This window comes from Akebia trifoliata, chromosome 1, assembly GCF_017979445.1.
Source record: "Akebia trifoliata isolate Shusen 1 chromosome 1, ASM1797944v1, whole genome shotgun sequence".
Lineage (NCBI taxonomy): Eukaryota > Viridiplantae > Streptophyta > Magnoliopsida > Ranunculales > Lardizabalaceae > Akebia > Akebia trifoliata.
The window spans coordinates 22,188,566-22,206,161 of record NC_141375.1 but is presented as its reverse complement, the minus strand read 5'-3'; the positions used below and the strand labels follow the sequence as shown (position 1 = coordinate 22,206,161).

The 17,596-nt window shown below is 34.2% G+C and overlaps 2 protein-coding genes across 51 annotated transcripts; one reads left to right on the top strand and one right to left on the bottom strand.

Moving 5' to 3' along the window:
• Positions 1-1,342: 1,342 nt before the first annotated feature.
• Positions 1,343-4,192, top strand: LOC147410957 (receptor-like protein EIX1). The gene has a single exon (XM_086429651.1). It carries the CDS (start codon positions 1,343-1,345, stop codon positions 4,190-4,192), a length of 2,850 nt encoding a protein of 949 aa, XP_086285777.1.
• Positions 4,193-5,094: 902 nt separating this feature from the next.
• LOC147410956 (uncharacterized) lies at positions 5,095-16,535 on the bottom strand. 50 transcript variants are annotated; one of them, XM_086442106.1, is made up of 10 exons: positions 15,883-16,535; positions 14,839-15,028; positions 14,693-14,739; positions 14,480-14,555; positions 10,461-10,565; positions 8,772-8,858; positions 8,577-8,620; positions 8,380-8,439; positions 8,186-8,294; positions 5,095-7,952 (listed from the first exon to the last, which is right to left on the bottom strand). In XM_086442106.1, the coding sequence occupies exons 5-8, from the start codon at positions 10,545-10,547 to the stop codon at positions 8,403-8,405; spliced, it is 255 nt and encodes an 84-aa protein (XP_086298232.1). In that variant the 5' UTR covers positions 10,548-10,565; positions 14,480-14,555; positions 14,693-14,739; positions 14,839-15,028; positions 15,883-16,535; the 3' UTR covers positions 5,095-7,952; positions 8,186-8,294; positions 8,380-8,402. The 50 variants fall into 50 exon arrangements, 16 of the variants coding, with proteins under 16 accessions (XP_086298232.1, XP_086298238.1, XP_086298112.1 ...); XR_015178298.1 differs by having other exon boundaries at positions 5,095-5,354; positions 5,465-5,518; positions 6,676-7,952; positions 8,380-10,565; XR_015178312.1 differs by having other exon boundaries at positions 5,095-5,354; positions 5,465-5,518; positions 7,785-7,952; positions 8,380-10,565.
• Between the last annotated feature and the right edge of the window lie 1,061 nt (positions 16,536-17,596).

The window sequence follows — 17,596 nt, the reverse complement described above, 5'->3', positions numbered from 1 at the left end:
CGATATTGTTTTGGAATTTGGATTACCCCAACTGTTCCTTCAAATGATGGACCTCAAATGCGTTACATCAGCTTTAATTATCAAATTGTTGATGGGTCCCAGACTTATGGAAGAAAAGGGGGTACCATTCTATAAAGGTTACCGGCTTCAACACGTAATGGTTACGTTTAAATCTATTGAACTCATGATAATGATAAAAGATTAAAAATATAGGAGTCAATATGAAAAACTAGAAAGATTCTGAGGACTTTTGTGGCCACAATCCATGGTTGAGGCTCTTTCTTATCATAACTATTCAGATTTGAGGAAAAACCCATGTTTCCTAGTTAGGGATATATTTCAATCTTCTAGGGATTAATATACTATTTTTGAAGCATACATTTTTCTCAGAAATCCCTAATATCTCAATGGTCATGTTGATGGAGAATCACAACCCACATTTTCCTTCTTCTGATAATTTGCTTCCGAATTGTGATAATTTAAATAGATAGACACAATGTGAAAAAAACCCAAAAATTTCATAAAATTCATCAACTTTGGGCTATCAAATTTCATAAAATTCGACGGACCAAGAGGTTGAATTTTTCATTGTCAAATTTTTATTTTCGACGAGCCGAAACTATCAAATTAATGAAGGATGGGAGAAATTTTACAGTTTTAAGCCGTCAAATCGGGGAACATCAAGAATTTCAACAGTCTTAGACCGTCAAAATTCATGGGTTTTGGCCCATCAATTTTTTCTGTCGAATTTTCCAATTTTCACGTAGTGAGATAGGTCTTCGTGAGATACCACAAAGGTATATACAATAATCGCCAATCTAGAAAGATCTCAGTTCATAGGGCAAGGAAGAGAGAATTCGTTTCTTAGTTTACTAATTCAAGTTTTAGTTGGTTTCCTTATATGTAATTCAAGTATACAAGCAAGCTATATGTAAAAAAAAGATAATGTAAAAAAATTATAAGCTATGCATAAATAAAATACATATAAGAATTAATCTAAATTTAAAATATTTTTATACAGGAAAATAAGATATACCGTAGATTAAAATATTAATAAAATTAAACTTATAATATACATATTTCAAAAAACTATGATCATCAAGCATCCAAAAAAAGACGTATACGAAACCCGTGTTTTAAAAACCAAAGCGCACCAGACTGACGATCCAACCGGAGGAGTTTTAATATTTTTCAGTCCGGTTCATTCTAAGAACCGTCGGTTCTCATAAGTATAATTAATGGTTGAACCGCCTCAAATGTATATAAATACTTGGCCTATGTATTGACATTCTCATCTCTCTCTCTAATAGTAATAGTAATAGTAATAGTTATTCAATTGATGATGGAGAAATCCATACTGCTTGTTGTTCTTCTGCTTGGGCTTCTCTCCATTGCCAACACCATCAATTTCACTTTCTCTTCAAATTCATCTTCATATTCATATTCAGATGTGCTTTGCATACAAACAGAGAGACAAGCTCTGCTCACCTTCAAACAATCTCTCAAAGATCCTTCAAATCTGCTCTCCTCTTGGTCTTCTTCTCAAGATTGTTGTAAAACATGGAAAGGTGTACGTTGTCACAACACCACCCATCATGTTCTTGGCCTACACATCACGAGTTACGACTTGCCGTTCCTATCATGGCTGGGTGGTGAGCTAAGTCCTTCTCTTTTGGAGTTGAAACATCTGAATTACTTGGACTTGAGCTTCAATCATTTTGAAGGAATTCCCATTCCATCTTTCCTCGGATCGATCCAGAATCTGATATATCTAAACCTCTCTCACACCGGTTTTGGTGGCACAGTTCCCCATCAACTTGGAAATCTATCAAGTTTGCGTTACCTTGATTTGGGATATAATTTTGGATTAGTTGCTGAGGATCTTGAATGGCTTTCTCATCTTTCTTCTCTGCGATACCTCGATATGAGTTATGTAAACCTCATCAAGGCATCTGATCATTGGCTGCAGGTAATTAATATGCTCCCTTCTTTATCAGAGTTACACCTTAGATTCTGTTTTCTCATCAATGACTTTCCTTCTCTTCCATATGTGAATTTTACTTCTCTTGCTGTCCTTGATCTTTCGGAAAACAATTTGGGTCCTTCAATACCAAATTGGTTATTTAGTCTCAGTGGTCTTACATCTCTCCATATTGGCCTCAATGGGTTTCTGGGTCCATTACCTGAGGCACTTCAAAACTTGACCAACATTAAATCTCTTAGCCTTTCTGATAACAATTTTAAGTCCACGGATATACCTAATTGGTTGTATAACTTTAACAGTCTTGTATTCCTCGATCTTAGCTACAATGATCTTAAAGGTACAATCTCGGATGCTATAGGTAACCTCACCTCAATAAAAGAACTCTACCTAGATTCTTGTAACTTTGAAGGCGAGATACCAAGAACCATCGAACATCTTTGCAATTTGCGGACATTAAGTTTGGGAGGAAACAAATTAAATGGTAAGTTATCCAGATTTTTACCAACTAATTTGGAGTTTTTAGATCTTAGTAATAATTCATTTTCTGGTCCTATTCCGGAGAGTATTGGATGTCTTTCAAAATTAATTTCTTTGAGTCTCTCTAGAAATTCATTTGAAGGTGTTGTGTCTGAAATTCACTTTTCTAATCTCACTAGATTAGGATTTCTAGATATGGATTCAACCTCATTGGTTTTAAATGTGAGCTCCGATTGGATTCCTCCTTTTCAACTCAACTCTCTACATTTGGGATCTGTCAAATTAGCAACCCACCAATTTCCAGCATGGCTTCGTACACAAAAGGATCTTTATGAACTAGATTTATCTAGCTCGGGAATTTCAGATATCATTCCCACATGGTTTTGGAATTTGTCTTCCCAATTTTCCTATCTAAATCTCTCCCATAACCACATCAAGGGGGAATTGCCGAAGTTTTTGAAGTTTGATTCTGTTGTCTACTTGCAATCCAACTCCTTTGAGGGTCCACTACCTCGACTCTCTCCAAACATAAGTGAATTGGATCTTTCTAACAATTCACTTTCCGGACCTATTTTTGATTTACTATGCAATTCAAGGAACAACAGCAATCAGTTGACACTTCTTGATCTCTCGGAAAATCATCTATCGGGAGACATTCCCGATTGTTGGATGTATTGGCCATATCTGTCATACATAAATTTGGGGACCAACAATTTAAGAGGAAATGTTCCAAGCTCCATGGGCTCTCTACTTCAACTCTATTCATTGCACCTGAGCAACAATAATCTCTCTGGAGAACTGCCTTTTTACTTAAAAAATTGTACAGATTTGCTGATTATTGACCTCAACAAAAATGGATTCTCTGGAGTCATACCAAGATGGATGGGGAAAAGCTTACCAAATCTTTTGGTATTAAGCCTTCGTTCAAATAAGTTCAGTGGTGGTATTCCTTTAGAACTCTGTTATCTCATTTATCTTCAAATATTGGACCTTGCACATAACAATCTATCGGGAACCATTCCTCGATGTTTCAACAATCTAAGTGCTATGGCCACCAAGCAAAACTCAAGTAGGCCATTTATTGTCTCCAGATCACATGTTGAGAAAGCATCGTTGATGATGAAAGGAATGTTGCTTGAATATAGCAACACTCTTAGACTTGTAACAAGCATGGACCTTTCAAATAATAGTTTGTCTGGAGAGATTCCTGAAGAGCTAACAAATTTGTTGGGGTTGATATCTTTGAACTTGTTTGAGAATTGTCTTATAGGGAAAATCCCTGAGAAAATAGGCATCATGGATTCACTGGAATCCCTTGATTTCTCAGTAAACAAACTGTCAGGAGTCATTCCACAAAGCATGGCCAGTTTGCATTTTTTGGAGCACTTGAATTTGTCATACAACAACTTATCAGGAAAAATTCCTACGAGCACTCAGCTTCAAAGCTTCAGTAAGGCCAGCTATGACGGGAACCAAGGACTTTATGGACCTCCACTCACGGAGTACTACAAACGAGGTGAAGCACCTCAAGATTCTAATGATGATGATGGTGTACAAGAAGGTAAAGATGACCTTGGGATTGAAATGGAAAGCTTTTATTTAAGTATGGCATTAGGAGTCATGGTGGGCTTTTGGGGTGTGTTTGGTGTTTTGATATACAAGAAGACTTGGAGAGTCACTTATTTTCGAGTTATCGAGGATGTGAAGGACAAAGTTTGTACTCTATTTTAGTAGCGGATAAATAATTTGGGTAGAATTCTAGAGAACTTATAATTTATGCTTTGCTTGTATTTGTAATTTTTATATCTCTATTCCGTAATTTCTTTTGAATAATGTAAGGATGTTATTGCTTTGAAAATAATTATCTTTAAGTGTCTTATAGTCAAATTAAGGGAAAAAAAATCCCAAGTGCACTTCAAACTCTAGTAATAAAACAAATTTTTTTTTTTAACGATAAATTCTAAAGCTATTCATCACTTCTTGGTCCAATAACACATTTTAACTTACTTTACATGATGGGTAACTAGGTGGATATGATCATGAGATGATCAAATGAGATATGAGATATTGTAAGGTGGTCAGTTTTTATTGTAAGTTTTGACTATATGATTGGTTTCATATTAAAACTCCAGATCCTATAGTACCTGATGAAATGCTCATAATTAATTGGGATGAAATGTGTGATTTATTTATACGATTATGATTACGTACTCAATGCTGACAGATTGCACGTGAGAAGCACTTGTTAATATCTACTATCAGAAAAATCACTATGTAAAAAAAACGACTGCTGAAAACGTCACAGCAACAGTCGTTTTAACAGAGTCGTCTTTAATAAATGACTGTCATGAGCAGTCAGCAACAACGACTGTTGTTAACAGTCATTAAAATTGACTTAGTTCCAAAATACGACTGTTTATGGCTGTCGTTTTTTCTGGATTTTATACTATAAAAAAAAATTATTATTCTGGATTTATAATAAAAAAGTAGGCTGGTCCTTGCGTTTAAGCCTCACACTTGATCATGTATTCCTCTGTGAAATCACTTTACGACCCTGGTTTTAATTGCAAACCAACATCAAACAGTTGTTACTTGATTCAGACAGTTTTCATTGTCAATGAAGAATTGCCAGATGAGAAATTCTCCTAAATATAATCCATAAATTCCAAGAAAGTACCAAATAAAAAAATGGTAAAAGATTATAACATGATCTGTCAGGTGTTTTACAACCTACAATTGATAGAAAAACACAAAATTAGCATACATCATGTGTACATAAATATTGATGAAAATTTAACCATGAAAAGGGGCTGCATCCCAACAAGAAAATCTCATTTTCCACATCTCTAACCCATTGACACACTTGCTTGCTTTTTTTTTTTATCGCCAAAGTCTGCAAATTCCATTTTCAACCAAAGTTAGAAGGAGAGACGACTGCATCTGGTAAAGAAAATAAAATAATGGATTGTTCTAATGTCAAATGAGTTTGTGTCATCTCAATACTGGAATAGAAATCCACACAAGATGCAATACCGACTTGGGCAGCCGAGAAAGACCCTGCAATTATACCAGCAAGCACTTAAAATGATGATAACCTTATCTTTGTTCCTATAAATTGGAAAACCAATATTAAAAGGGAATGGTTCAAAAGATGATCAATGAGAAATTCTTTGTAAGAAATAAATTCTAATCAAAACTTAAAATAATGCAGCCTGTATCGTCAGAAATTTGGGAAAAAAAATGCAGAGGAAGAGGAAGAAAAAACACATGGCAAGGTATGAGCACACTATGCAATGAGCTATGCCTTACATTCCTTTAACCATTGACTTTTTCTTGGAATGAGAACTTTAAGTCTTTGGATCACTTACCCAACTTCAATGAAGAAAAATCAATACTATTGATCAAATGTCTAAAGAATATCTCTGAACCCAACTCTACTTTTCCTCGTCGATTAAATTTATTCCCAAATTTATCCACCTTATTTAATTCACTCTGCTCCGAGAATTTTCAAATAGGTGAAAAAATTTAGCTAGGACACTACATACAAGAATGATTGATTGTCTACAAACACAAGAATGCAATGTGAGATGCACATGAAAATGTTGGACGCATCAATTAGTGAGCTACTTTTTTTTTAACCATCCAATGAAATGCAACATAACTGATAGGTTCAATACTCTGATCCTAATCCCCAGCATTTGTGCCACATATGCTGATATCATGTTTAAAAATAGTCATGACACATCAATAATATTGATCAATGTTCTAATACTTTAACTAAAATAGAGACCCAGACGTGTTATCATGCTTCAATTAATCATTCAACAATACATCTACTGTCAAATTCTAGATGACAAGTTCTGATATAGCATGGTCTTCATGACAAATTCCGTCTCGGACCAAAAATGCGGGAGAAGCATTAGGAAAAATCCTTTGCATGAGGATATAAGCAGCAAGTTCTTCACTCCCTACCTTTTGCCATTATAGCAACTTATTTGTTTATTAAAAACTAGATGTGGTTTTGATGGTTGATTATACAACTAGATTTGGCTGAATTTTAATGTACAAATATTTGTGACCAAAAATAGTTATAGTTTCTTTTAAGTTCTTTTACATTCAAGGGACTTAATTGGTAGGACTATAAGCCAAATACACCACTCGTATTAAAAGATTCACAAATGATTTTAAAAAACATGAGGGCTGGAAAAGCTGACCTATTACAAAAGGTGAATGTGCTAGCTTTCAAGAACATTTGGCTTAACCAGATCTTGTTGAATCTTCTTGGTTCCTACCAAATGATAGGAAATAGATGGGTACTTGATAGCTGAGGATTGCTCCATTAGTAGCCTTGCACTCCATTCTTACTTGATAAATAAGAATTATCTTATTGGGATAAATATATCAACAGAGAATAATAGAAAAGAAGAACGGCCTACTAATTCAGATAAATAATCATTTGGGGTATATCCAACTTTGAAATATATGACTGCGATTGCTTGGTCACCACTGTTTGTAAAAAAAAGATTTAAAATTATCAAATTGAGAGCACAAAACACAAAAGTACAAGGAAAAGAAGAAACATACACAAGAAGTGTTCCATTCGCCAGTAATGGACTCATTCATCCATCGATTCTCCTCTAGTACATGCCCGATCACGATGCAAGTACAAAGAAGTGCCATAAACAGGTTGAGTGAAACCACATCACTGTATTTTGAGGTCGAAACCATCCCCAATTTGGCCAAAACAGAACCAAACTCAAAAGCCATTACCAACACCTCTATCAATCGAAACAAACAAAACAGGATGCTTCAATTTTCCTGTAATGTGAACTCTACATTTCCAACAGTCCATCCTAGATACTTCTATACAAAATATACAACACTCCAGATCAAAATCAAATTTTTTTCTCTTAGTGGTACATGTTTGAGTGGGAATCATAGTATTGTTTTTCTATTCCTAGTAATCAAACAAGACTTCTATGAAGTTTGAAGAATGTTAGCCCCATCTGGTTGCAATCATAAAGTATAGAAACTGTCCAATCACAATGCATGATACCAACTGAATAGCTAACCAACCAACCAATTGACAAATCAGTAATCAGAGACATGGGCAACATACATCAGTGAGGAAAAATATATATATAAAGCTCAATTGGTAACAAGAAACAAGCTCAAACATCATCCAAAATATGATCTACCCATATTTTTTTGCAAGTGACACTTCCAAAACAACACTTAATGTCTATGAGTCAGCAACATGATTCAACCCTTAAATATGATGGGCTCTACTTTAGCTCTACTTCAACATGTTTAAAAAACAGACCTTTGAGATGGCTTTGCAAGATTATAATAGTATAAGGTCTTATAACTGATTTCAATTTTATTGCAGACTGCCACTGGTGATTTGTCACTAGATCAGCCATCTTCCAAATAGGATCCTCCAAGAGAAAGCAAATGCCTCAAAGTAGCCCTTAATCTCCTTGCTTATCACCTATAGAAGAAGGTGATGATGTTAAGAAATTTCGACTTGTACATGAGATTAGCAAAGAAAACATGAAAACATATATATATATATATATAAGAAGAGAAGAGCCATGATATAAAAATTTTCTTGAGTAAGCAATTCGTTCAGAATAATGTGTAGGATGAGCAGATTGCACATTGTCACATTGCTCAGAGTATCTATGCTATCTAAGCTACTTCTTTAATAAATGGAAGCAGTACCACATGGTGCACTCCGACAACCTGCAGCAAATATATTAAGATCAAATTCCTTGCTTCCATTCAAGTTCAGCTTTATCAATGTCACAATGACAGCAATGTTGTTTCACAGCTGCAACAATAGATTGTTTCAATGGTGACAAGTTGAACATAAGAAAATACCCGACTAAGAATAAAAAATTGACAACAAAATGTACCTCGCATGCATTTTGACGTTTCTTCAAGGCTTCTGCAGCCTTACTAGTAGATCATTAGGTCTGGCAGATGAAAGAGTGACAATACTCAATTAGTAGATTATTAGCTAGATGGAGTGTCATCCTGAAAAACAGATGCATCATCTCACAATCCAAATTGAAAGAGAATAATCTGAAAGGCATGCTACATCCTAGATTACATCAAAGTGATGGGTAACAAAGTTGGGATATAAATTTCAGTAACCTGCAAGAAAAATTGCATGGGTCATTAGCCAATATTCTTAAATCAACAAAATTGGAACGACAAGCACTTGTTAAGAATAGTTAGATGATGTGATAAATCAAAAAGATTTTGAGCCAAAGTGATTACAGTTTTCTTAAGTCTCATCACCTACCTGATCAAGCCTATCTGCCGCATCATTCCCTTCAATGAACATGGCGATATGATCCACAAACTCTTTTATCAGATCCAAGCTTAAATACTTGAATTCATAGTGTAAAAAAAATAAAAATAAGTTCATGCAGAGGTCAAGAGATTCAGATATTAAAAAAAAAAATTCTATAATCCACTTCCCGTAACCATTTCACCTTCAGCTAAATCCCGTTGGCTCACAATTATTTGGTCATGTGCAAGGACTGATGACAGAAACAGTCGAAATGAATGCAACAGTGAAAATGCGGTTAGCCCCATTAAGTCATAACCGAAGTTTTGGTCATGTGCACGGACTGATGATAGCATAGCATCAGTGGGAAGGAACATGTACATTCAAGGTTCTAAAGAGTGAGTACAACCAAGAAAGATGTGGATTGTAGTCAAAGTAGATAAGACTTGAATTAGCAGAAAACATAACATTAGATGGAATCGAATGCAGGAACATGTCTTATTCAAATGTGCCCAGATAATTTGAATAAGAATTTGACAACGATGACTAATTTCATCATATCATCATTTCTTATTTTTTTTCACTTTTTTCATAGATCATCGTACTAACTACTGTTATGAAGCTTACTTTACATAAAACCCAAAAAACTTGAATATCAGGGGATATATATCCATGCTCCAAACATAAACACAATACCATCAATTGGTGCTTCTACATATTATCAACCTTCGTCACAAACAATTTTTTTCTTAAAGCATGTTTAAATGATATAGATATCGTATAACAACAAAATAAAGGGTTATAAAGCAGCGTATTTTTGAAATGGTACTTCATAGGCATTGTCATCATTGATAGATGCATGGGAAAAAGGTGCATCTCATTTTTCCATATAGATTAAAGTTGCATAGCATAACACAGGAGCTCATCCTTGACATTTTTCCTTTATAGGTACAATAGAACTCAAAAAATAAAAATCTGGTTTGTCAATTGTCATAGTTTAATAAATACTCCCACATGTAATCGGATTGCATACGTTGAAAGAAGTTAAAATTGTTGGAAAAAAAATTCTACAAACAATATTCATGGATCTAGGATTTGATCTTGAACAAAACAAATAATCGAATCGAAAGGCAATAAATATTAAAATATCTGGATTCGCTTTTCTAATAATCCGCGAAAAACACTATGATCTTGATATGCGAAGAATAGGCGTGCTACCCGAACTCTGCCTATACCTTTGGTGATGGGAACCTCTATCTCAATAATAGTCTAATCTGTGTAGAGAGGGGGGGACGACCACCTATTTATAAAAGAGGATATTAGATTTTCTACGCATCGTAGAATTCTAGTATTAGATGAATACCACTTAAATTTTGATAGGATGTTCACCAACCCATCATATTTGATGTTGGTAACCAATGACAAACCACAAGCATGATTTTCAACTTTTACCCTTAATGTTTTGAACATATTACAATCCAGTATTTATATAAAATTTGTATTTGTATATGTGAAAGGGCCACAAAATAATTTTAATAATGAAAATAATAATAATAATAATAATTTCAACAAAACATATCTAAATCAAACTTGATGCATACATCACCTCATAAATCATAAAGACAGTACAGAACTACCAGCACCAAAATGAGGAAAGCAGTACAGAAAGTCCCAATTCTTTGAGAAGAATCAGAAACGTACCTCTGAACTAGTTCTAATGAGTCTTTTATTGTAACATCTCTTATAGATGCATCTAGCTTCATCTATATGGCCCATTTCAACTTCCATGATTCCAACATTGAACCACTGCATAAACTAACATCAATCCAATTGAAGTAAAGCAACAAGAAGGCATCTATTAACAAGGGATGTTTTCTTCTTTGCCAAATTAATACCAATAAATTAGAGTAAAAAAAATGGAAAGCTACTATGCACAAATTTTTGCCGTCGACGGAAACTAGATAGTGAGACCTGGTCTATCAGATCATAACTACTAGAGCTAGATCTATCAGATTTGAGAAAACAACATTTTCCGCAGACAAAAAAAATTACAGAAAGGAAAAAATTATGATTATAAAGAGGAATTTCAAAGAAAAACTAAGTGGCAGGCAGAAAAAATGTATAAAACTCTAGCAGATCTTTGAGGAGAAATGTACCTAGAGTGGTGATCTTTGAGGAAAACCCTAGATCTTGGATGTTGTGGAGAGAGAGTGCGTGCGAGTGACAGATACAAAGACAAAGAGATTGAGTGTGATCGAGAGAATTTGAGAGAGAGAGAGAGAGACAAAGATCTAGATCGAGTTATGCGAGAGGGCAAGAGATAGAGATCCAGATCGAGTTGTGCGAGAGACAAAGATCTAGATTGAGCTGTGCGAGAGAGCAAGAGGCAGAGATCTAGATCGAGCTTGTGTGATCGAGAGATTTGAGAAAGAGAGAGAGAGAGAGAGAGAGAGAGAGAGAGAGACAAAGATGAGTGCGAGAGAGTGAGATCCAGATCGAGCTGTGCTAGAGAGAGAGATTTGATATAGTGTCGTTGATATAACTAATACTTTGTATGTCAGAAGAAACAACTATTAAAAACTGTCGCAATTAACGACAGCCTTTAGCAATTGTTTTTAGCGCAATTTTGGAATCGCAAAAAACGCAATATGACCTAGTGGGAAAAAGATCTCACTTTGAGTACTTTAAGAAATTGAAGAATTTTCTCCAACCTACTATTCAAGTGTTTATTGATGAGAGTTTGAGAAATTTCGACTACAACCAAAATCAAATTAAATCTATGTTTAGCTCGTGGAATTGAGCATGTAGTTTGTGGTTTCTGATTGTGTTAGAAATCAAGATCAAAGCTATATGAGCGATTCAATGGAATCGGATCGTGAAGTTCTACAATAGGCATGTTGAGTGAAGTAAGAGGTTTGGTAGATCGTGGATTCGAATTTGTCAGTCGTCTTGTGCGAAAGTAACTTTTGTAAACTCATGTAAAATTCTATGCTTTCCTCCATAAAAGGATTTCGTTCTAGGTTGTCATAATAGATTTTCTTAGGAAATAGAGAGGAAAAAGATTTCACTTTGAATATTCTTAAAAATTGAAGAATTTTCTCATACATGTTCTTCAATTGTCTATTGATGAGTATGTGTGTTTGAGAAATTTCGACTACAATCAAACTCAAATTTAGTTTTTGTTTAGCTCATGGAATCTAGTGTGTGGTTCGTGGTTTTAGATTGTTTTAGAGATCAAAGCTATATGAGTGGTTCATGGAATCGAATCGTGGATTTCTACAAAGAATATGTTGAGTGAAGTAAAATTTGGTAGATCGTGGATTCAAGTTTGTCAGTTGTCTTGTGCGAGTAACTTTTGCAAATTCATAATTTTATAGTAGATCGTTCCGGGTGAACTCGAGGTCCTGTGATTTTTTTTTTTAGGAACGGATTTTCCACGTAAAAATATGGTGTGTCATAGTTGCATGAATCTCTCATTTATTTATGTGTCATTTCTATATGTTAGATTATATTAATTTTACAAATTAATTTAATCAATTGGATTCTGTAATCATCAATTGAGGAAATTTCACCAAAGACTTTACCAATTAAGCTAGTTGGGGTAAATATCTCCAATTACTAGGGGTTTTACTAAATGATACCCCCCCCCCCCAAAAAAAAAAAAAAAAAAAAAAATATATATATATATATATATATATATATATATATATATATATATATATATATATATATATATATATATATATAGAACTGAGGCTCATCAACTGGCAGGTGTTGCCCGTGCTCTGGTCACACTTGTAAGGGAGTTGAGGCTCTTAGGAAGACCACCCGTTAGAGCATTGAAAGAGAGATCCCTGAAGCATATAGAAGAGTATTATCGTTTGATAGCACAAAAGCCAGAGAAGAAGCACAAACAGTAAGAGAGAGGTTATAACCAAACCCAACAATTTTCACTCGTCACCATCAGACCCTCTCAAACATTTGGAATTGAACGAATCTTGTTCCCCCTTGGATTTTGTCTCAAGCTATGTCTTATGTTAATCAAGTGCATTCATATTTTCTCTCACCACCTCAATCCATATTCATTTTGGTCCCCTTCTCTCTCTTTTAGGATGTCCAACTTGCATGTTCCTTCCAACTGGGGCTGTTATATTGATCATCTTTTCACATAACCTAAACATTTCAATTGACTTTGTCTTAGTTTATCACATACTGAGATTATTCCAACACTTTTTTTTTACAAGTATAAATTATAATTTGCAAAGTGCCTAATTATTCTTTTTAAATTTATCACCTATTGAGATCATTCCTACACGTTAATAAAAGCATTCTTTTTAAATATTCTTTTTTCATCTTTTTTGCTCCTCCATCTTAGCCTTCTCATATCTCCTATCCTGACTATATGAACATGCTTTTTAATTTCTCAACATTCAGCCCCATAGAGCATAATCGGACTTCCTACCATCTTATAAAACTTACTTTTTAATTGATTGGGATGAATAGGTCACATAGCACTACGGAAGCACATCCACTTTAAACAACTCTCAGTTATGGGCCACATCCCCCTCAATCTCCATGTATCTATTCATGATCCTATTTATTCTAAAATCTAAATCCCTTGTAGTCTAAAATAGCTCTCTAGATTCTAATTTTTAATTGACTCTCTCTCTAGCCTCATGAACTAACACTACGATATATGAAAATAACTTATATCAAGGGATCTATTCTTGAATATGAGCAGTTACTTCAACTAGAACAAGAGCATGGCAATTGATAGGTCACCCTCAATCTTCCCACCTAAAAGTTACTTGAAACTTAAATGCTTCATAAACTAGTCTCCTTGATGCATGTGCGTATGATACATCTATATGTGAGGAAGTCAATGATTGAATTTACAAGACGTACTAACAGGGCATCAAACCATAAACAAATGTTAGAATAAAAAATATAAGTACAGAGCAAAGGAATATCTATAGATGGAAGGGTTTAATGAATAGAGACGAAAGGATATGGGTAATATTGTCTGAAATTTGCAGATATAGCTAGATGAGGGAAATAAGCATCATATTTATATATCTATAACAATGTATGATCATTAATTACTTAAAACCAACGTAAAGCAAGAAAAATCTGCAAACTTAATTGGTAAGTATTAAAGTTGGTGTTCATTGACACCAGTTTGAAAAAACCCACTAACTCACAAACTACTTATGCTAGGCTAGGCCTACCAAATTAAAGAAAAGAGTGAAAACTCTTAAAAGCTACTCGCACGACAGTAAGACTAGGACTACTGCTAATCTGAAATTTTTTCAAGATGATAAACTTGTTTTTTCCTGTTTAAATCTAATCTGATTTTTTGTTTTTCAAAGATGATCAATTTTTGCATTTAAATTGAATCTGCAATGATCTTGGCTCCAATTAGACTCCACTTTTCTTGGGCCACCTAAAAAATGTTTCATCATAATGGAAAGAAAAAAAAATGAAAATTGCATTTAAAATTAAACATAAAACAATGTAATTTCGATCTCAATAACAGAAAGTACGAAAAACCAGTATGATCAATAAAAGACATTCTCGAGACATGTTCTGTTATTTGCTATCTTAATCAGTGAATAGTAACTTTAATGAGATGTTCAACCTACTAAACTCTTTCTAAAACTATATATTAATTTTTAATGATTAATCAATGAGAAGTAAGAAACTTGGTATCTGTTTGTTACCTATATGGAAGATAGAATTTCCATATTTAATTGATAGAAACTTGAAATAGTCCCTCCATATCAATTCAAACAACACCTTGAAACCATTACAAAAAGAACAAGTGAATCATCCAAAAAAGAAAAATAGACAATTTTAACTCAACTACAAAGAACAATATATTCATACCAAGAGAGTTGAAAAAAAAAAAAGCATGGAGATAGTAAAACAAATACCAATATGTAGAATCATTTGCTTGCCTCTCCTTCTCATATCTCTTTACCTAAACAAATTAAATGAAAGCTTTTGCCAGGATTACAATTATCTCTCACTACGAAACACAACTAAGTTATATGTAAGTATGAAAGCAATTTCTCTATACCTCCTCGTAAACCAAGCGTGGAGAGAGATTTCCAAAGGGGAGCCATGTAGAAAATTTTGTAGAGTAATCTGGCCCTAGCATCCCATTTCTTGTTTCTTTGTAAAACTGTAACAAATCCTAAATGCATTCCATTCTCCTCAAAGTAATGCCACTCCAATGAAGTGGTTGGCATTGAGCCACTTCCAAATCGCTGAAAAAATATGATTGCAATGTACTTACCATAAGACTCATCGCATGGGTATATTTAACTAAAAAGGAAGAAGGGGTAGAGAGACCTCTATAGATTAAGCTTGAAAACTATACTATGTATGATTATTACATGATCAAAGTTAATATGATATGTTGCTAAGACAGGGAAATATGAACTAAAATCAGTATTATACCCATACTAATAAATCTATTCAGAATTGAAATCTTCAAACAACCCAAGTTTACAAGGGAAAAAAATTTAAATGTGCTTGGAGACCTCATATGAGTTAAATAGCAAACATACATAATAAAATCAGAAAATAACAACACAGTTGTGCAGTCTCTTCTACCTTCATATTTGATTGTATAGTTCTCCTCTTCCTTCGGGTTAGACTTTCATTGTCTTGTACCCTCATTTATGGATTACAGAAACCTTATGATCGTATATACCAGAGCCAATCTAAGCAAAGTTTTGTACCACCCTAATGATTATCTAAGTTTTGCAAAAAATGAAGTTTCATTATTTTCTTCTTGAAAACGAATGCTAGAATCAATAAAACTGCAACAAAACAAATAACAAAATCCTACTTAAATTCAAACTACAAGAGAAAAAATAGGTCTAAAAGAAAAGAAAATCATTAAAAATTCAAACAAGTTTAAGTATGTTCATTCCTGGAGTTACTAGAAATCAATAATTTTGGGTGAAATTAAGAAGGAAATAAACAAGTTTAATTATGTTCCGATCTGGAAAGAGGTGGAATGAAGCTTCTTCATAGAGAAGAATTCCTAAAATAACACTAAAGTTCATAGAAATAAATAGAAAGCACAATCCACAGAACTTTATCAAAATCAAACCTGACCGAGCTTTAAATCCATGATGTCTGATGTCTTTTGTTTGAGGATCAAATCTTGAAGTCTTCTTTTAAATTTCAATGTTGAAATTGAACTCTCGATGAAAACAGAGAAATCGACAAGATCGATTTTGTGTTTGAGAGACAGATCCGAAATGAGATTTAGGGTTTCGTGAAGATCGATTTAGGATTTGAGAGACAAATCCGAAATTAGATTTAGGATTTTGTGAAGAAAGAAATCGAGAAGATCGAGTTAGGGTTGTGTGAAGATCAAAGATGGAATGTGAAGATGGAAGGTGAAGATGGAAGATCAAACCTACTCGAGCTCTTATGGTTCTTCCTTTTTTCGTTCCTGTAAAAATGAGAGCCCGAATGTGACGATCGAGGATGGAAGATGAAGAAGGGAAACTGTTCAGGCTCTTATGGTTCATCCATGGTTTTCGTTCCTGTTAGAATGAGAACCCAAAATCGAAGATGGAATATGAAGAAGGGAGACTGCTCGAGCTCTTACGCTTCAGCCATCTTCTTCGTTCATGTTAGAAAATGAGAGCCCGAATGTGACGATCGAAGATGGCAAAATCAGAACTATTTCTCTTTCGATGTTCTTCTATTAAAATGGCTTTTAACGTTGAAGTGAGATTGAGGGAGAGACTCAGAGATCGAGAGGTCGCGAGATGGTTTTTAAACTCGTCCGAGACCGAGACGTATCGCCCGAATTAACTCGGTATCGCAGCCTAACGAGACCAACTCATAATGAGTCATGAGATGATCGCGTATCGTGAGTTATGCGAGTCGTCTCGGACGATATTTTCGCAAAACTCGTCCGAGACGAACGAGATATCCGAGACATTACAGTTTTTTCATCAACTCACGAGACAAACGAGTTGACTCGGATGAGATTTTTAAAATCTCGTCCGAATTAACCGAGTTAACTGAATTTAGATTTTCAAAACTATTAAATGTAAAGTTTATATTTAGATGCAAATGGATACGGATGGAAAATTATAATTGGTTCGGTTTTGGATCAAATCTATTTTTGGATAAATATCTAAAGGATCAGTATCCTTAATCCTTTTGCCCTTGATGGGTTGGGTTTGATCCGATCCATTGACAATCTTAGCGGAATGACTTCCGATTCAATAAGAAATCTGAACCAAAAATCATATTGGATTGGTTTATGGGTAAATCATATCCTAATCCAATAATCGATGTGGATTGTGGATCAGTTTTATTGAAATCCGGTAGGAGAATCCAATTGGACCACCCTTTTTCTGATTTTAAAAACAATAATAATGCTAAAGTGACCTCAAGCTTGGACCTCACATTAACACATCTAGTAATAAAAGTGTCATAGATATAAAAATAAAAAATAAAAAGCATCTATGGCTCCTATCCACTTTCATGTCAAGATTTGTAATATGAGATCCAATCTTGAGGTCACTCTAGGACGACTCCAAAAACAATGCAAACACAACATAGGAAAAGATGAAGCATTTTTCAAATTTAACATTCAAAACTTGATAAGGGATAACTATGGGTGTGTTAATAAGAAGATAAGTTATTTTTTCCCATATTTTAATTTTATATTTTTTTAGGGATTCATTTTTTAATAGGAATCAATTCTGAATTTTTCCTGAATTTTTCAGATTTTTTAAATGGTTAAAAACCATTATTTCAATGTTGAACGAGACGACTCGATGAGACGAGACATATCATCC

Coding starts and splice junctions, on each gene's coding strand:
- LOC147410957 (XM_086429651.1), top strand. CDS start 1,343: ATGGAGAAATCCATACTGCTTGTTGTTCTTCTGCTTGGGCTTCTCTCC.
- LOC147410956 (XM_086441986.1), bottom strand. CDS start 14,919: ATGCTAGGGCCAGATTACTCTACAAAATTTTCTACATGGCTCCCCTTT. Junction 8,859..10,460: donor TCATTAGAACTAGTTCAGAG/GTACGTTTCTGA, acceptor TATGAATTCAAG/TATTTAAGCTTGGATCTGAT. Junction 8,440..8,576: donor TTGTTACCCATCACTTTGAT/GTAATCTAGGAT, acceptor TTCATCTGCCAG/ACCTAATGATCTACTAGTAA.